This window comes from Nilaparvata lugens, chromosome 4, assembly GCF_014356525.2.
Source record: "Nilaparvata lugens isolate BPH chromosome 4, ASM1435652v1, whole genome shotgun sequence".
Classification (NCBI taxonomy): Eukaryota; Metazoa; Arthropoda; class Insecta; order Hemiptera; family Delphacidae; genus Nilaparvata; species Nilaparvata lugens.
This window is the reverse complement of record NC_052507.1, coordinates 58,151,899-58,173,455: the sequence shown is the minus strand read 5'-3', so window position 1 is coordinate 58,173,455 and position 21,557 is coordinate 58,151,899. Positions and strand designations below refer to the sequence as shown.

The 21,557-nt window shown below is 32.6% G+C and overlaps 1 protein-coding gene across 1 annotated transcript; it reads left to right on the top strand.

Moving 5' to 3' along the window:
* Window positions 1-1,499: 1,499 nt before the first annotated feature.
* Window positions 1,500-18,998, top strand: LOC111057098. Its single transcript, XM_039425972.1, has 5 exons — window positions 1,500-1,956; window positions 3,326-3,555; window positions 10,980-11,166; window positions 12,252-12,348; window positions 18,849-18,998. The coding sequence occupies exons 1-5, from the start codon at window positions 1,521-1,523 to the stop codon at window positions 18,901-18,903; spliced, it is 1,005 nt and encodes a 334-aa protein (XP_039281906.1). The 5' UTR covers window positions 1,500-1,520; the 3' UTR covers window positions 18,904-18,998.
* The last annotated feature ends 2,559 nt before the right edge of the window (window positions 18,999-21,557 follow it).

Here is a 21,557-nt window from a genome sequence, read left to right as displayed (position 1 = left end):
TTAAAATTTTTTCCTATCTTTCTAGTAGTGTTGCTTGTAAGATCCATCATAGTATTCATCACTATAATTTTTTGATCACTTTATATAAAATAACCAAACGTTACTTTTCAATACCCTAAAAATGCAAGGTTATATAAATTTATTTTTATAATTATAATGAAGATCTATTTCTGCTTTACATAAGTGCTCGTTGCGTTCATCAATAACCCTTGGACATATTATAGAATCATAGAATAACATTATACCTTGAAAAATTTTGAGATATGAAAGAAGTGGGTCCCTGGGACCCAGGGTCACGACTAACATCAGAAAAAAATAGGGTCACGACTAGAAGGAATCCAATTTTAAAAAAACTAGACAGAACACAGCTGAAATAGTGTTTTCCTACAGATACCCTGAAAAGTGACCATTTGTGCACTGATTGCAGGCTGCAAAGAATCACTTTTCCGCACTAGTGCGCAAAGTGAGTACTTTGCGTACTCCAGATTTGCAGCATGACAACGCAAAATAGTTAGTAGGTTATATGGAGCACCAGTGCAGCAAAATCAAAATTAAGTTGGTAACAGTGACTGCTGTGGCTGCTATAGTGAGCAGAGGTGCATATTATTAAGTAGATATTATAACCAAGGACAACGACAGCACAGTGCCACCACAGCACACACCACACAGCTGCCCCCCGCCATTCAAACACTACTACATTATACAGGAAATTTTACCCATAATTACCCACTTTTCATATTCAATGGTAACTGTAGGAAAAATTTAATGTGAAATACGTGCGCAAAGTTCGTTTGCTGCACTCAAGAAACCATTCAGCCCCTCGCCTACGGCTCGGGCGTAAACGTTTCTTTCGATGCAGCAAACTGTCACTTTGCGCACTAGTTGCACAAATAACTATTTCTTATTGGAACTCGATTATTATTTCAAGTATTGAGCTATTGGCTAAGAACATCTTTTTAAACTAATTTTTAACTCATTTTTTGGGAAGAAAAAAGGTGCCCATAAGTCAGGGCGTGATTCCTCACATGGAAAGTTAGTAACAAGACTTGTTACGTTGTGAAATTGGACCCCTGTTGTCATTTAGCTTTTTCGAAATAGCCGCCTGTGCCTAATTAACACTGTGTGTATAAATATTGTCCTGTAGTGTTGTAAGTAATTTTATTTTTTGATAGCAATTCTTAATTTACAGTTACGTCAGCTTGAAAATGTCGAAGGAGTCATTTGGTTTGGGCTACCATAGGTTGTCCAGAACAACAAAATGGAGGAGATGTAATTCTCAAAAACAGCCAACATCTTGGCTGTCTGATAGCAGCTCTGATGATAACTCATCTCCTCAGGGATTGGTAAAATCTCCCTCCTCTATTGTAATCCCACAAATAGACCCTGAAGAGCTTCATTCAAACCTTTTGAGTGAAGTTCATCCTCTCCTACCTCATTCTTCCCCCACTTCTAGTTCATGTGAAAGTGAAGTGCCCGATTATGTTTCTGATGATACTAACAGCGAATACTATCAACGGGGTATGACGGATGTCTTACGTTTTTTATCAGGGAAATCCTCACTAACGTCCTCAGAAAATGAGGAAAGAGGGCGAGGAAAGAGGAAGGCGGTGAAGAATCGTAGATTTGAAAATATGGTGAATAATGTCGAGGAAGCTGAGGATGAGGATGAGGAGGAGGAGGAGGAGGAGGAGGTATCAGTTTCATTTATGCAAGAATCTCCACTTCGAAGAGTCCGCTCATCCCCAAGTTCGAGTTCTCCTATTTCTCAAAAAAGTTCCTCCAGTTCCCATAGTCCACCAGTTCTGGAACCACTCCTCAAAAAGAAGCGGTGCGAAAAGGTGTTTGAGGAATCTAAAGGGTGTTGCCGAGTGGGCAAGAACAAAAAACATTCCTGTCCCTTTGATGGAAGTGAGGTGGGATTCGAACAGCTGGCACATACAATGTGCACTTTATCAAGTAAGTAGACGCCAACTTAATTTTAATAATTCAACATGTACTTTTTAATTTCAAATTAATTATGTTTAATTGAATCCCGTTCCACACACCACGAGTTTTGGACGTCCGGTTTTCTACCGGTCCTATGAATTTTACTTGATTGAATGAAGTTTGGCAAACATATGATGTTGTTTGAAAAGTTCTGTTCAATCTAATATAATTTTTAAAGACAGCGAAAGCCAGACCTCAAATAATTGTGGTGTGTGAAACGGAACTTAATATTTCTTATACAGTACAAAGGTGATTTGGAAAAAACTTATCAATCAGTTGATACCTCGAAGTGAATATTCATTATGACATTGAAATTATGTTATCATGTATCACATACCCAAGGTTATTACAACAAAAATTTTAAAAATAATAAGTCCCCCATCTTGAATATCCAAAAATTCACATATATTTTTCTAATGGGGAAAGGTGGGGAAGGGAATACATGATTCCAGTACAAAATTGCATGACAGAATGAATGGTGACGACTGCAAATCAATCAGTCAAACCCTTTTTGAGTAATAAAACTATTCATAATTATCTGTGTCTCTTGAAAAAAATGTATGTATAGTCTATATCATGTTATCTTTGTAGGGGTTTGAGATATAGCATTGTGCAATTCTCAGCAATCAAATTGTCTTTGAATTCTCGATATAAATCATATACCACATGTCCACCTTCCCATTAAAACATGGACCTTGGATAATAGATGGCTGACAAAATTTCTTATGTCAATTGAGTTGAGCTCTCAATGTTAATTAGTTTATGAACTTTTCTCCGTACAGACTGCTTGATAATTTATATTAAGTATCGATGTTTCTAAGCATTTTTCAAATTAAAATGTCAAATGTTCACGAATTTAAAAAAACAATTGATTGAATTTTAGTATCATACCTACATTAAAATGTATTGGTTCAGTTGCCAATGAAAGAAATAATAGTCTATAGTTACAGAGCAAACATATCAAATTAAAGTCAAGTATAGGCTATACATTCAAAATGATGTTCTCAATGGTACATTAATTGTTAATCAGAAAAATGATACTGAACAAGATTTGTGTGATTACATAAATATGATCACGCTGTTGCGCAACTTCTTACAGCTTCAACAGCTCATGCTGCTGTTCGCTCTGTATAACCAGCAATTCCACATGTAAAACTCAATTTGAATCGCAAATTTTCAAGATATTTTGCAATTTCCAAGGAAACAATTGATAAGTATTCATATTAAGTCACAAAATTATTGTTTAATAAATTGCATGTCATTACAAACTTTTTTTAAAGTTCATATTGTGTTTGTGTAGGGAACGAATTGATTCAATAACTTCTGTTACTTTTTGCAGGAGAAATAAAAAAAATGAATACCAACTTGTTCTACTTGAGGGAAACGCAAAACGAGCTTGTGAAATCTGTTGAAGTTCTAAGAACTGCGCAGGAAAGCCGTGCAGATGTGAATATGCCAAGCCTGCACTACCCCCCAGAGGGAATAATTGAGGATTTTCCTGCTTCAACTATGGAGAGTTTGCAGAAAATTGAACGAAAACTCATGGAAAGGAGTTTCCTAATCAGATGTGTGAGTTTACAATTTTACATTCTTCAGTTCATTTAAAAATATAATATCGGGGCACCGAGCTTCGCTCGTTATTTATTTATTGATAAACAGAACACAAAAATTCTTTAGAATGATTGGGGAAGGACTAAAAGCGCAAAACGGTTTATTTTTCGAATTTTGATCTATACACTATAAATAGTACAAAAAGTAGATTATGTTTCATGCACTTGAATTAAAGTCCAATTCCCAGTCCAAACATTTGAGAACATAAAAGTTTTAGTTTAGATTGTCTAAAAAACAAATTCAATAGCAAAATAACACTCACTAATCACTTAAAACTGTAAAATATTGATCAACTTTGAAAATTCTAATATATACTTTAATTTTGAATGATATACCATGTCATGTCAACAAATCAGATATTTGATCAAGCTGATTGAAATTTCTAATTGATTAAGAGCCACCCAGCAGCTGAGTGCATTTACTAAAAAAAGGTTTATTCAAGTTTCAAGTATTAAAAGAAAAAATAACTTTGTTGATGAATTAGGAAACATCGCGAAAATATGCTTTTAATTTAAAATATGATTATTATTTTTGATCAATTATGAATAATTTCACCTATCAAACTCTTAAGGTTTCTTTATCTTTTTAATCGTGTTTTTATTTTACAGCTGGCTGTATGTCAGTTTATGAATTTTCGGGGATGAGATATTTTGATTTTCCACAGACGCACTTGCTCAATCACTTTTATTATCCACAGACGACGAAAGTCTCAGCTGTTTTTTCAAGGATGAATAATTATCTTTTTAATGTCCTTCATCGAGTTTTCCCAGGGATGAGACCTAGTGCAATCGATTTTTTTATCAACCTACTATGTTACAAATTTCGTGAAAATCGTTAGAGCCGGACATAGAAAATAACCATATAGATAACCAATAAATAAATCAAATCAAATCAAATCAAATTCTTTTATTCTTCATCCAAAAAACAATACAACAAATATAAATAAATTCTGTCACCCACACTATCAGAAAAATGTTTACAATACAATAATGTTACTTACAAAGCATAATAATAATAAAGCATAATAACATAAAAACTTTCTATTCTACCATTAATGTTTATTATTCCTCTAATAGTGCAAGCTGACAGGCCGTACTTAAAGGAATTAATCCCTGCATGGACCTAAGGTCTGTGAGCAAGGATGAGCCCCCATCAGTCAGCCTGACGAGAATAAAATTTTATTATTAAATTACATATAAATTCATTAATAATTTATATTGGAAAAGGATGTTGACGTATCCTAAGATATTGAGAGGAGGACAGGGAAAACTCGAAATGAGAAACAAAGCACAAACCCCGACGATGTTGGATTTCAATTAGAAAAAAAAACTGTAGAGCTATTATAGGAATGATACCTTAATTGAAATTCTAATAAATAATTATGAATTGAATGAGGAGCAAAATTTACCTTAAGTCTGATGCAAGACACTAAACTCAGAAAAATATTATGAAAAACCTTGAAGCAATAACCTGAGGTTGATCTTCTCTCTAAATCACCACCCCAGTTTGCATCTACATAGCCTACAATCATATCATCATTCAATTCTCTCTTATATAATAGCTCTAAATCTAAAGTACATTTTACATATCTCAATACACGTTTTAAATTTTTATACAACATTTCACTGGCACAACTTTGGAATCGACTCAAGAAAGATACAGTACAACACAAATCAGGTCTAGATCCTACAACAACATACATAAGACAACCAATTAGTCTACGACATTTCTTTTCTATTTCTACAGACTCTGACTTATCTCTAGTCAATAATTCAAAGTTGAAATTTTTATCCATGGGAGTGTCCATTGGCTTACAATCCTGCATGTTGAACTTTTCCAATACATGTTTGAGATACTCCTTCTGACTAATAACAGTTACCCCCTTCTCAATATATTGTTTGACATTAATTCCCAAGAAATTAGAAACTAAGCCCAAGTCTTTCATCTTGAAATTTTCTTGTAAGACTGATTTCAATCTTGAAACATCATTCTCATCTGAACCAAAAATAAGTATGTCATCTACATACAATAATAGAAATACCTTTTTACCCTCCACAATTTTAGAATACAAGCAATAATCATTTTTAGACCTAGTAAAATTGTTCATTTTCATTACAGAATCAAATTTAGAATTCCAATCTTTTGGAGATTTCTTCAGACCATAAATTGACTTCTTAAGTTTACAAACCTTATTCCTAAATCCTTCTACTCCCTCTGGTAATGACATATAAACGTCTTCTTTGATATCACCATTAAGGAAAGCATTTTTTACATCCATCTGATATACAGGAAACCCTAATTTATTTGCAACACTCATGAAAATCCGAAAAGTTGGCAATTTGGCCACAGGGGCATAAATGTCATTTAAATCTATGCTATCCTTTTGTTGAAACCCCCTAGCAACTAATCTAGCCTTGTACTGAATGTTACCCTTCTCATCATTTTTAATTTTAAATACCCATTTGCTATCAATAATTTCTTTGTTTTCTGGTACAGTATCTACCTCTGTCCAAGTATTATTCTCTTTCAAAGCATTTAGTTCAGTTTTTACTGCCTCCAACCACTTTACAGAATTGTTTGATTTCATAGCTTCAGAAAATGTAAGAGGCTCATCTACTTGTAGACTAAGATAACTGGTTTCATAGTCTTTCAACCACACTGGTTTTTTAATCACTCTTTTCTCTCTCCCTCTTATTTCATTACTTTCATCCATCATTTCTTCTCCACTTTCTTCATTTACTTCTACTTCATTGATTCCATCTTCAATATCATTTGTTTCAATCTCAATACCCTCAGCTTCACTTGTATCAGTTTCTTCTACTTCATTATTTTCAATTTCTTCAACTTCATTTATTTCAGTTTCTTGTACTCCATCATTTTCAATTTCTTCAAATACATTGTTTGGATCATTACCTTTTGCGATTCCCTCAATGTCAAAGCCTTGATTTATCTTGAATACTTTGGGGTCAGAATACTTTTCACCTTGGTTAGATTGCTCAACATTTGAAAAAATTACATCCCTAGAAACAATTATTTTCCTCTTATCAGCATCCCACAACCGATAACCATTTTGCAAATATCCTACAAACGTTAGCTTCTTGGTTCTACTGTCAAGTTTCTTAAGATTACCTGCAACATGACTGTATGCTATACTTCCAAAAATCTGTAGTCTTGATAGATCTGGTTTTTTACCGTACCACTTTTCAGCTGGAGTACAATCAAGAGTACATGTTGGGCTTCTATTAACAATATAAGCTGCTGTCCTTACAGCCTCACCCCACATTTCCTTTTTCAATCCTGAATCAAACAAAAGTGCCCTAACCTTTTCTAGCAATGTCCTATTGATTCTTTCTGCCTTTCCATTTAATTCTGGAGTGTATGGAATGGTGAAATCCATGAAAATCCCTCTATTTTGACACCAATCCTTGATTTTATTACTAGAATATTCCCCACCATTATCACACCGAAATTTTGAAATTTTAGAATGCCATTTTGCCTCTACTTCAGCTACAAATTGTTTCATTATATCAAATACCTCACTTTTATTTTGAATAAGAAATACCATGACAAAATGTGTGAAATCATCTAGAAAAGTAACCATGTATCTTTTATTGTCCCAACTTACCGGGGTAATAGGCCCACAAACATCAGTATGTACTATTTCAAGGGGTCTTGTTGCCCTTTCCCTGACTGTTTTAAAAGGTTGCCTTGTTTGGCGAGCAGACAAGCATATTTCACATGGGTTTTTTGAAAAGTCATCAATTTTAGTTTTAATATTCATTCCCTCACTAAGATTTATGAGCTTTTTCATGTTATCTACACCAAGGTGGCCTAGCTTCCTATGCCATAATTCTACTTCATTAGACTCATTAGACTTGGGTGAAATAGTGCTAGTCATTACATGATGGACTGAATTTGAATTATGCATTTTCAAGTCAACTTCAAACAAACCATTCGAATTTTTTATGCCTTCCATAATGACTTCATTGTCTTTCAACACCTCAACCCTATTTCCACTAAATAAGACCTTACCATCGTTCTCAGTGATAGCACTTACAGATAACAAATTTTTAGAAAGTTCTGGAACATATAAAACATTATTTAAGTTGCATTTGTCTGATTTGATGTTTCCTACCTCAAGAGCAAACATTGATTCATTTTCCTTGGCTACTCCTACTTTACAACTAATTGGAATGGAACTATCAAATAGTGATTTAGATTTTACCATATGTGAAGTAGACCCTGAGTCAATTACGAAAGTGTCATAGTATTTTACATTAGAATTAGTAGTTAAAAAGGATACTTGGTTCTTCTTCTTATCATTCTGTTTTTTACGAAAGTAACAGTCTTTGTCTTCATGATTATTCTTCTTGCAAATACTACAGAATAGACCACTTTTCTGTTTCATTTTATTTCTGCATTCACGGGAAATATGTCCATAATTTTTGCATCTGTAGCACTGGATTTCCGATGTTTTGAATACCACTGGTTGCACAGAATCACCTTTATCAGTAGATAGTCTGCGTTCTTCATTCACCAACCGGGAGGTTAGGTTTGTGAGATTTCTGTCACAAATTGCGGTTGCTTCCCACGAAGTTTGAAAGTGGGTGTATTTCCTGGGCAGGGAGCTGAATATTTTGCCAATAACCATCTCGTCATCGATTTCGTGTCCAACAGATTTCAATTTATGGGTCAAATTTTCCAGACGGCTGATGAAACTAGCAATGTCTTCATTAGCCTCTAGTGTAAAATTGAAAAAGTCCTGCATTAGAGAAAATTTCTGTTGTTTTTCATCACGTTCGTAGATTTGACACAGTTTTTTAAACATTTCACATGAAGTTTCACAGTTCAAAATGTGATTCAAAGGTTTTGAGTCAATTGTAGTTATTATTATTTTCTTGGCTTTAGCGTTCTTCAAATTGAAAATAGAAAGTTCTTTTTCTTTACTAGGGTCGTTTGGTTTTAATTCTTTTCCATTAACAATATCACTAAGTCCTTGAGAGTCGAACAAAATTTTTATTTTAAATTTCCACATTTGAAAGTCTTCATCGTTGGATAGCTTTCCAACCATACCCAAGTCCGAATCACTGGAACCAGCCATTTTTACTTTGAACTCGATTGCCTTACCTGATTTTACTTTTGGGTATTTTACTTTTACTTTTAATGTTTTTACTAGAGTTCAATCACTTCACCGGTATTACTATTTTAGAGTTGAATCTCCGAACTTCCATTGTTGTCTTGCACGAGAGTATTTAGGTTAAAAAAATTTTTTTACTTGCACACGAAAGATCCATCCTGGGCCCATAACCTGTTGAAGGTTATATCGGTGAAGAAATAAAGTATTACGATTATTTGAACATTATTACTGATTTTATTTTTTACTTTAAAGTCAAACCAATACATTGAACTCAAACGTTTTACTTAAGGCATGTTACGCACACTTCACAGAGACAGAGTTCAGTACAGAGTCGTTTTGGCGTGCAGCTGAGTCACCAGTGCCTTGTCAATCACACATATTATTATTTAGTCTATTTCATTGTAACGGGTGTTATAAGAGTGTGAGACTACTGAAAAGATTGAGTTTTGATGTTTGTACATGTGAATGAGAAGAACTTTTATAAAAATTTGTCTTACTGTAAGAATAGATGTTTCATAACCAAATATATAAATATATACAGAAATTGCTCGCTTAATATAATAGGATTTCTATTATAAGTACAGAAGTAGTAGTAGTAGTAGAATAGTTGGACGAAAATTTATTCACACCTAGCAAGAACACAACGTTATTAATAATCTTGGCAAGAATCAGGTTGCCTCGGCGAGGAGGGTAGCGCTTTTCTGAAAACATTATTCAATCAAAATATAGAGACATTGGAGTAGAGCAGCACGCATTGTTTTCAATGAAGTTAATTAACTACAGTCAGCAGTCAGGTGCCAAGAAATTTTGACCCAACTGTTCTGTAGTAGTAGTCATTTATAAAAATAAATATGGTATTATGAAATAATTGTGCTATACATTTCCATGTTCTTATCGAAGTATGGGCTCCCTTGCTTATCATTCTTTCAACATTATGGTTTTGAGATTTCGCATGGTGCAGACACGGGGCATGCAAAAGACATGCATGTTTCATTGAACTCCATCAGATACCGTAACACACATGTGTTGTCGATTTGTAAGCATGCTATTATGTAGGAATTGTCACAAAACATCAAGAAACCACAGAAATAAATATAGAAATCCAAATACATTTTTTTCAAATTGTTAACTCACAACTTGTTTCAGCTACGATGCCATTATCAAGTGATTGAAAAATAAATAGAATGACATTAAATAAATACTATTGCAAGCTTATTATTTTTGATCATATGTTTGTACATTGATTTTATAAACAAGGACTGTGAATTTTGATATGAAACTCTTAACATTCAGTTTTCCACTTTTATTACGATAATAAACGTTTATTCTTTTTGTTGTATTGTTTTTGCTAACCTAATAAGTGAATGAATAATTATTTATTATAAATGTACATATAAATGCACATAAGATCAAGAATAAGATGCAAGCTATAAGAAGCTATATAGTATAAGCTTCTTATAAATACTGCAATAGTATTCATTTAAAATAATTTTGATTATTAGTTTTCAATCACTTGATAATGCTGGCATCATAGCCGAAATATTTTGTGAGTAAAGAATTTAAAAAAAAGGGTACTTAGATTTTCATTTTTATTTCTATTCAAGAGTAGTCCTAACAAAAAAATTCACATTCTGTGTGAACTGCTTAGAAAATCGACAGAAATTTATAAAGAGTCTTAAAAGGAAACAAATTGAGAGTGATAATTTAATTTTATAAGAAGCTTTTTAGGCCAGAAACACTACGATTTTCAACCGTGTACCTACCTATAAATTCCACTAATTGAAATATAACCTAGCACTTAGAACAAACTCAAAAATTATTTGCATACATAATCTGTTTTCTAATTTCAGTTCAATTTGTGATGTTTTTGGAAATTGTAAAAAAATCCCAGATCACATTATGAATTCAACAGACATAATGAAATAAAAACACACATATGTTTTGTCTAATTCTACACAGTTTTATTCTGTACAGGACCATGGATTCGTGACCACACTGGTCATATTTTTCAGTCAACTTAAAAATGTGACCTATGTGGTGACGAAACCATGGTCCTGTACAGAATAAAACTGTGTAGAATTTGACAACATAAATGTGTCTTTTTATTTCATTATGAAACGGTTCTACAATATTGACAATGACTCAGTCGAATTTTCAACAGACATACGTGATCCCTTTGAGAATATTATTCTTTAATTCATTTTATTATTCAACTTAAGTATTTTGTTTTTTCATTTGTTCAAAGGTGACATATGTCGCGTCATGCGCCGACAAAACCTCAGAAGGGCGCACAATCACAAGCATAATGGGGAAGCTGGTGACGCTCGACGTAGCCGTTAACTTTTCTTGGAAGGGAGTGCAACGGAAGGATCATAAAATAGGCCTAGAGAAGAAACCATTCAAGAATCTGCTAATAGCCAAAGTTATGATTGGTAAGATTCCAGCTAATTTCTCCTTTTGCAGTTTACTGTCGCTTGCTTTATATTTTATAAACTACGCTAATTTGGCAATATCAATATCAGGGAGACAAAATACCACTTGAATAGAAAATTCGACTTCACTGACTCAAAAAATTCAATTTGTCTTTAAATATTACATCCACAAAGATCGTGGTTAAGTGGTAGAGTGGACATTACTGTCCAAACTTCGCCACGTCATTGAAATAAAGAAGTCATTCTATCCTAATGAATGAATAAAGTAATCATTCCATCCAGGATCTGGAATATTGAATCTCTAAGTTGATTTTTTTCAACAAGGGAGGTGGTCATTATTATGCTGATCATTAATTCGTATCGGAAATATTAATTGATTTGTCTTTGATTAATACTTCATATAGCTTTGAAAGGGTTTGTCCTATTGATTTGAGGTAATCACTATTCACTTCATACTGGAATTCTATATTGGAATAGAATAGAATCGTTGCCTTCATTTCAACCTCGGAGGGCAAAGTTAGGGCGGAAGGAAGTTAGGTGGTATCATGCACAACAAGACCATCTTTCAATTTCCAATAAATAAATACTATATGGAGAACTAGAGATAAATTACTTTTATCCAAATAAATTTATTTCTATTTCGAGTTTCTTGGATATCAAGATAAGGTCTACTAAAGACTCCATTGTCTAGGACACTCTTAATCCTACATAATAGAAGACAATCATGATTTCATTACTGATTATTGAATATTTTCATCGGAAATTCATTAATACTACAATTTTCTTACAACATGTTCATTAGATTCGCTTTTTCCTTTTAAATTATTTTTTCACCCCGACTTTTTATCGGGTTTTCTGAACCCTTTCCTGTTCATGTTTCATTACAATCTGCATATAACCCTACATGATAAATCATTATCCATGAGGTATTTTTTCTCATCTTATCTTCCTAGCCGATTCCACTTAGAACAAGTAGTTTTGTTCATACATTGTTTGTTCTTTATACATTGTTATTTGTACTTTTCTCTCGCATTGTATTGAGTAATGTGTGAGAGATTGGTGTTCTAATGATTTTTTTGTTACAGCTGCTACAAAACGGTGCTGGCCAAAATCAGAATCAAAGCAGGTCCAATTGAAAGCGGCTACATGGCTTGCACAAGCACAATCGAAGTTGGACAAAATGTAAGCATCCATCTCACAATCAATTTCTCTAGAAAATCTGCATTGGAAAAATGTATTACACGACCATCTTCCCATTCGAAAAATTTGAGCTAGGATTCAATATGACTGATCCAAGATGGCGGACCAAATTTTTAATGTCATGATTCAGTGGAAACTTTTAGCACGATCCCCCACGTCACCTACCATGAAATTACCTCTATGAAAAGTATCAAGCCGTTTCCAAACCTTTTACTCACTCTGTATTGAGCTGTTTCCTGAATAAGCATCTTTCGCCCAAGGTTATTAGAAAGAAGGTTTTTCCATAACTGCCTGATATTAGGAAGAAATGGAAATTGGGTGGGGAGACTAGAATTTGAAGTGCTGCAGATCAGAAATTCTAGTACCGTGCACATGCACTTGTCTTTTCAGCAAAATAGTTATTTGTGCAACTAGTGCGTGAAGTGACAGTTTGCTGCACCGAAAGAAACCGTACACACAAGCCGTAGGCAAGGGCGGAATGGCTTCTTGAGTGCAGCAGATGTACTTATATAATAGATAATGTATTTCACATTAAATTTTTCCTACAGTTACCATTGAATATGAAAAGTAGGTAATTATGGGTAAAATGAAGGCTGAAATCCATCACATGTTTGTGTGTGTGATGCTGTTATTAATAACAACCTTAATTATAAGAATAAGAATATTTATTTGCCAATGTACAATACAAATAATGAGATGAAATACATTTTTACGCATACTTGGCACAGTCATAAAAGTAAACTTGTGCGCTGGCTGTGAGTTCATACAGGAAATTAAATTATATAAATAAAGAAATTAAAAGTAACAAAAATCCAATAGGTAGTACAATGACAAAAAAAAGAAACCTCATTCAACACATAACCAAAATGGAGCTGGTAACGAAATTATGAAACTATTAGAATTTAGGTAGTCTATAATAAATATTCTGTTCAACCCATATATTTATTTCTTTAAGAAGTTTTTTAGTAATTTTTGTATTTATGGAAATAATTGGAGCTTTTTTCGAAAATATATTACAAAAATAAGAGAATTGGTGTCTACTCACCACTAACTTAATAAAATTTATATTGAAAATGTTTGATACTGCTGGTCGTATTTTGTATGGTGTATGCCTTATATCTAAATTACTTATATTTTTATTTAAATGCGAAACAATCTTTATCACATATAACTGCCTAAGTGTGGGTACCCTTAGTTCTTCAAAAATTTTCCTACTCGGGTATCGCCTTGCTTTACCCAGTGCTGCCCTTATAAGATGCTTTTGCAATGTGAAGACTTTATTAAAATGAGTATCAAATGCACCACCCCATGCCTCAATTGCATATTGAAACAATGAGTGGGCATAAGCGAAATAAATTGATCTCTTTATGTCAAGGTCTTTTAATTGATTAATTTTGTAAAAGTTGTATATAAGAAATTTAAGTTTAGAACACAAATAATTAATATGAGAATCCCATTTCAAATGTCTATCCACCATTATTCCCAAGTATTTTATAGACATGACTTTCTCAACTTGTTGGCATAAACAATTTATCCTGATATTTGAACAGAGTGAATCAGTATGCATTTTTAATTTTAATGAATCATCAGGTTGACCCGCTAATGTTGGAGAAAAAGTAATATATTTTGTCTTTTTTAAGTTGACTGTTAAAATATGGTCATCCATCCAATTTTTCATAATTTTTAGGCCATCATTAGCACTGTGGCCATGATTCACTCGAAAATACTAATGCTGCATCATCAGCAAAAGAAATCTGGGTACAATTTGGTATAGGCAATTTTAGAGCATCGTTCAAATAGATCAAAAATAATACTGGGGACAGTACTGTATCCTGTGGTAAACCAAAACTAGATAAATGATCTGTTACTGATATTCCACACAAATTTGATGTTTGTCTTCTATCTTGAAGATAGCTAGCTAGAAGATCATTACATATACCCCTAATCCCACATTTCTCTAATTTTTCCAATAAAATGCTGTGAGGGATTGTATGGAATGCCTTTGCCAAATCTAAAAAGACAGCCAATGTTTTTTGTTTAGAATTGAAATTTTCATCTATCAATTTAGTTAGGAGGATGATCGCATCAGTTGTAGACTTCCCATGTTGAAAACCAAATTGATTTTTTTCAAAAAAATTATTACTATTTAGGAAGTTTAAAACTCTTTTTTTAATAATCTTCTCGATAATTTCAGAGAAGCTATTTAAAATACTAATGGGACGATAATTTTCTGGTTGCGATTTATTCCCTGACTTGTGTAATGCAATTATTTTTGCAGACTTGAACGCCCTTGGAAAATAACCCTCTGAAAAACATCTATTAATTATATGTTCCAGTGGACAAACAATATATTTACTCATTAATTTAACACAACGTCAACGTGTACTGATATTATCTACACCTGGAGAAGCGTTATTCTTCAATTGACCAATTACTTCTAAAATTTCATTAATACTAGTTGGGTTTAGGAACATGCTATCTGTTGGGGGTGCATTTAATGATTGAGGTATTTCAATATGCTTTACAGAATCCAGCAATTTCTTAGCATGCTCAATTCCCACATTTACAAAATATTTATTCAAAATTCCAGGATCAATTTTAGGTTCGTGATATTCTTTCTCCTTTCCCAACAATTCAGAAATGCACTCCCATTTTGTCTTGGAATTATTTCTATATTCAATAAATTTATTGTTGTAGTAATCATTCTTTGATTTTCTTATTAAAGAGTTCAATACATTTCTATAATTTATGTAATCTTGTTTGAGGCTTGCATTGAAGGGCTGCTTGCCTAATTTGATATGCATCCTATCTCTTTTACGAATGGCTGATATTAAACCCGGAGTAATCCATTTTTTCAACGGTTTTCTTTTATGAGAATACTTAATAACTTCAGTGCATTTATTAATATTTTCATTAATTTTGTTGGTAAACCTATCAACCAAGGTGTCAATATCTTCTGTCACATTGTCACAAACATCGTCCCAACTTTGAGTTTCAAGGCATAATTTTAGCTTACAAAAATTTATTTTAGTTACAGCATCACTTAAATTTATCTTAGATTTAACATCATGATATGTCTCTCTGATATGGAAAACAATACTGTAATGATCAGTAATACTTGATTGCAAGATTGCACCTAGCACGTCCAACTCCTTATTTGATTCACCCTTAAAAAACATGTGGTCAATACAACTGTTAACTTGCCCATTGGCATTATTGAAAGATCTAGTATATTTATTGATGTAAGATTTAAAGCCATTTAATTGTAAAATACTAAGGTACTCATTTGTTAAGTAATTTAGATTATTTTCGTCCATTATATTTATATTTATATCACCCGTTACAATGACAGATACCTCATTTCCAATACTTTGCAAATAGGAATCCAAACTTAGCAAGAAGGCATTTACTTCTAAAGAAGGAGACCTGTAAAGTGCGATCATCTCATATGATGAATTTTTTAATTTAAATTTAATTATAATTGAATTTACGTTATCTTTTTTTATATTAACTTCTTGAAAATCAATATCCTTGCTTACAAATATACATAATCCATCACTCCTCGTGAACCTATTATTTCTATTTACAACAGAGTACCCCTCTATATTGAAAACAAATTCTGAGTCATTACTAATCCATGTTTCAGATAATATTATAATTTCAAATTTAGTTTTACAATGGCTTATGTAATAAATGAATTCATCGAAATTTTTCTTGATGGACCTAATATTCATGTGAATGACATTTACATCATAAAAGTTAGCAATTTTATAATTTAATATCTTCTACAACTAATGTTTCATAATTACCTATCATAAACAATTTGATTTTCAAAGTTCTCAAACGGCATAAAAATATACAAAAGAAATTAATTGGGTCCTGATCCTGAGTCTACAGAGAGTTTAAGTCCTCCTTGCGATGTATCACAATTGCCGCCTGGTTATAGTATCTTTGCGAACAAATATCTTCCCCTCTCTCGACCACAGGAACTTGTACCCCTTTTCAGAGGCGACCTCTCGTACCTGTTTGAGTTGTTCAAGGATTTGAGGAGGCAAGTCTTGGTGAGCCAATACATTGCCATCAGGGAGGGACTTATTTTTTTTATAGATTTTGTCGCTATACGGTAACTAGTTTCGTCCATGGATGACATTTTTCTGAAATCAGCTAACCAAGTCTCTTCGTCCTGCCTTCGTACAAATTTCACAACTATCGGTTCGATGCTATTCTTGCCTTTAATTCTAGTAGGAAGTCTGTGTGCCGTACTTAAGTCTTTTGATGTTAGTGGGCTACTAATTGCAGTTGATACACTGTTGAAAATTTCGTAAACCGACTCATTAGCTGTTTCTGGAATTCCAGTAATAATCAAATTGTCCCTACGTGTATATTCATGAATTGAGTCCAATTGTGATTTTAATTTATTATTGTCACATTTCAATGTAGTATTTTCCTTTTTGAGTTCCTCAACCTTATTTTTAAAAGTAGAAAGTTCACTCTTAAAATTATCAAACTCGTTAGAAATGAATTCAATTGATTCTTTTATTGCACTGAACTCTTGCTTGATTGGCAATAGCTCCGCTTGAATCATTTCTCTGACAATTCGACCAATAGCTTCAAGGTCAGCTTTAGTCAGTGATAGCGAAAGTGAAGCACTGCTACTCTTACCGTCTGAATCCAACTGAGATTGCTTATCAGTGGTTGATAAGCCAGCCACCGTTGACGAGCATGTACCGGTGTTGACTAATTTACACTTTGAACAACACCATTTCGATTTTGTTTCGGCCGACATTTTTCGAAAATTTGAATCTTTTATATTTTGACACACGAAATGATGCTCAATCCTACAACGAGAGCACAATAACACATCGCGATCAGGCACTTCACATTTACATTCACTGCAAATCATTTTACTTTCGGTTATGAATGAAAGATAAGAACTGAGATAAGGGAGCTACAAAAACACAACCTGTTACTTCGACTGCTCCAACTGAACTGTTTAAATTCATTTAAAAATTAATAATCCAATTGAAGCTGAAAATTCTCAGCCAAAGTTCTCATTTTTATTCATTCAAGAATCAGAAAAAAATAGATAGAACAAAAAATTTGCATTCAAATACACGCCAACAGCTGATTGGGATGGCTGCAAGATGCCTGAACCGACAAGCGCGCGACCTAGTGGGAAGAATCGTACCTAAGTTTGTTTCATCCAGCTAAAATGTACTGAAACAGGATACAAAAATTTAGACTTTTGCTCAAATTATCGAGAAAAATGCTCAAAGTAAACTCAAAAGTAAAGGTAAAAACTATGCTCAAAGTAAAGGTAATCATTTAACCTCAAAATTCGAATTTTATAATGTATAATATGCTACTTTTCTCATTGCTTGCAGTTGAAATGATAATTATCAATAGAAAAGAACTATTATTTATCACTAAATGATAAGAATTCGTAAATGATGATTATTTAATTATGATTTAGATGAACATTATTCTTGTTTTGGATTTCTAGATTGGGATTTTATCATAAATGTAGGGTAGCCATTGAAATGATTCTTACCTAAATCTAACCACAGTCATTGTTACCAACTTTATTTTTGTTTTCGTGCACTAATCCTCCATATAACCCACCAAATATTTTGTGTTGCCATGTTGCAAATCTGGAGTACGCAAAGTAATACTTTGCGCACTAGAGCGGGAAAGTGATTCTTTGCGATCTGTAATCAGTGCAGGAATGGCCACTTTTCAAGGTAACTGTAGGAAAATATCATTTATGTTATCTTGTTACACTTCTCAAACTAGAACACTTATCACTTGGTTTCTACTAAGACTAAATCTAATAAAAAGATCAGATTTCAACATTACAGAAACGTGATATCATTAGTAAAACATTGGTAAAAATGTAAAACTCAATTGATTAATATTTTTTTTATTAAAGCAACCTTGTGGATGTTATTAGCCATAAAAGCTCAATATGATTAATATTTTCAATGCACCAGTCGTGATCTCCAGTGTAGTCGGGCGATCTCTGATCTGTAGCCTACTATTTTTCGGGATCTTCATCATTTTTAGTTCTCTCAAATCAGAATAATCTTGTTTTTAATAACCTTGTCTTTCACCAACCAACAAATTTTTTATTGGGTACTCTAGCTAACTACATTCTGGAGAGAAAGTTGATTAGCATGATTGTGTAAAACTTGTAAAACTCTTACAAAATCGAAAGACTAAAATTTATTCAGATGTGCTATGGTTTAACTTTTTCTTCTTCTTTTGATCGGGATTTCTGAAATTTGAGTCACTTTAACACAATCACTGCCATCTAACGTTTTCTTCAGAATCGGATTCTCTACACTTTCTATCAATAAAAAATACAAGTTTATGATTTCATATCCAATTATAACCCTTCAGTATTTAAAATACAAATTGATCATCTATTTTCTGCTTTGTATTAGTTTCTTTCTGATTTTTTTATTATTTTCATTTTTTTCCAGGAATCAGCCATCAACACCAGCTACCTACAACAACAATAATCAACATCGATTGTGAAGATGAACCTGTCGAATAGATAAGAATATAGTACATAGTAGTAACAGAAAAGATAATAGTGACATCATAAACAATACATTAGTAATTGATTATAATTACGGTTTTTAATTGAATAATCAATCCCTGGAACCTCAATATAGTTGAAAATATTAATTGAAATTTACAAAATTGCAAAAATTCATTTCTAATAATTTTCAAAAAATATTAAAGGTTTCATTAAGATATTGTCAGAGTATTCTGACAACATTGACCAAGATTTATTGGTCAATTATTTTTAAAACCACTAATTATTTAAAAGAACGCTCTCAGTATCTGACATTGGATGGTAAAACGAGTACTATTAATTTATCGAATTATGGGTTGCCTCAGGGGACAGTATTATCACCAATACTATTTTTGATCTACATCAATGATATGCTTAGAATGGGAGTCAAAAACTGTGAAATTTTGTCCTATGCAGATGATACTACACTTGTTTTTTCGGCTGATTCCTGGGAAGACATGAAGGTCATCTGTGAAAATGGTATGAGAAAAATAAAAAACTATCTGGATGAACACACCTTAACTTTGAACTCAAAGAAAAGTATTTATTTAACTTTCTCACCTAATAAGTCGGGTCTCCCTGGAAATCTTAATGACCTAAAAATTCATTCCTGTTTGCTTAACGTCAATAGAACCTGTGACTGCCCTAGCATAAAAAGTGAAAAAAATACAAAGTTCCTAGGTATTATCCTTGACCAACACTTGAGGTGGGATGCACACATCAATAACTTATGTCGTAGGCTAAGATTCGTAATTTATAAATTTTACAACATCGGCTTGCTGAAAGATAGAGATATTGCTCGATTGGTGTATTATGCTTATGGCCAATCAGTCCTTCAGTACGGAATCATCGCCTGGGGGGAGCCAGAAATGTCCATTTCAATAAATTGTTTGTCACACAGAAATTTTTAATCAAAGCTATATCTTCCAAACCCAAACTGTACCCAACTAACGATCTCTTTACCGATTTCAAGGTTTTAACCGTCAGACAGCTGTATTCAAAAAGCCTTATCCTTTACATAATAAAAAATAAACACAAATTTCATCCCCGTGTGACTCAATATAATTTAAGAACATCTAGTATAACCTACAACTTTGACCGTACTGTTCTCGATGTATGCTGTAGACAATTTGTATTTGTAGCAAATAAATTAGTTAATTTTCTTCCTGGTGAGGTACTAGGTATTGCAAATACTTACAATTTAAGCAAGATTATAGATGAAAACATATTAGATTACAAGCTTGATGAGAAACTATTCCAGTAACGTTACTTAATATAAGTGTCCGTATTGTCTCCTTTTCATTTTTCCTTTTCATTTTACGTCGATATATTTATATTTCGACCATTTAAAACTTGAGTGACCCATATCCTAAAATACTTAATCAGATTACGCTGTGATCTGTCTGATGTATTGAATAAAAATATCTAATTTATTAGATGCAATATTAAAAAAAAATAAAAACATCAAAATTTCTTGATTAACCTGTCTCTCTCTTAGTATTTTTCTTCTTTTCCTCTCAATTAATATTTTTAACCGCTAATTCTGAGTTGTTGGTTTTTTTTTCTCATTTATTTTTCCCAATTTCAATTTTAACTACTACCGTATTGAATTCTATATTTGGGACTCATATCTGCGCACAGGTTCAACGCCTATGCAGGTATTAATATTTTCCTTTTGAGTGTTCTGTACTTTTTGCATAGATTAACATTTATTATTATTATGTATTTTTTCTTATATACACTGTTTATAAATCTCTTTAGTGTTTCTCTATGCTGTAAAGTGGTGTGTTATTATGTTTTGTTTTTGTTTATTCTTGGGAAATAAATTTCATTTTAAAAATATTTCTACGTTAAAGTTTAAATGTGTGATATATAATAATAAAATGTATTTGAATTTTTTAAAAATATTTACAACACATTGATCAATGTTGTGATAATTTTTGTAACAATATTGAGACAATATTTTTTAAAAAATGTTTTGCAATATTGTGACAATATTTTCCAATATTTTTTCAAAATATCTTAGCAATATGTACCAACATTGCTATAATATTTAAAAAAAAAATATTAAAGGTTTCATAAAGATATTGTCGGAGTATTTTGACAACATTGACCAGCATTTACAATATATTAAACAATATTGGGAAAACATTCCTTCCAATATTAAGACAATATTGTTTTGCTACTTGGGAATGATTCATGAGTGTGGATGAGTCGAAAGTAAAGTTTTCGTTTTCTATCCATCTCTTTTCCATGTTTAATTGCTGGTTATAATATAATTGCTTGAAACATGTTCCTGCACAGTAGTCTAGTGATTACTCTACTAGATTTACTCTCTAGACCTTCAAATTCAACAAGTTTTTCCTGAAAGGACCTCTATTAGATATTTTTGGAGTAAACTTTCATAGTCATCTGTTTCAGAGATTAAACTATATAGTATACAAATGAAGGTCTGAACCAATGAACCTAGAATACATTGTACTCTAGGTACCTTGGTCTGAACGAATTGTTCTGCTTTTCAAAGAGGTATTTGAGAGACCTCAATGATTATCTAGGAGCGAATTAACATGTATGTAGCTCAGAACACTTTCCTAGCATCATCATTCTAATT

What these genes read in the sequence shown, in the direction of transcription:
- LOC111057098 (XM_039425972.1), top strand. Translation starts at nt 1,521, where the DNA reads ATGACGGATGTCTTACGTTTTTTATCAGGGAAATCCTCACTAACGTCC. An exon ending in TACAATGTGCACTTTATCAA is followed by an intron (nt 1,957 to 3,325) that starts GTAAGTAGACGC and finishes TACTTTTTGCAG; the next exon opens with GAGAAATAAAAAAAATGAAT. An exon ending in AATAGCCAAAGTTATGATTG is followed by an intron (nt 11,167 to 12,251) that starts GTAAGATTCCAG and finishes TTTTTGTTACAG; the next exon opens with CTGCTACAAAACGGTGCTGG.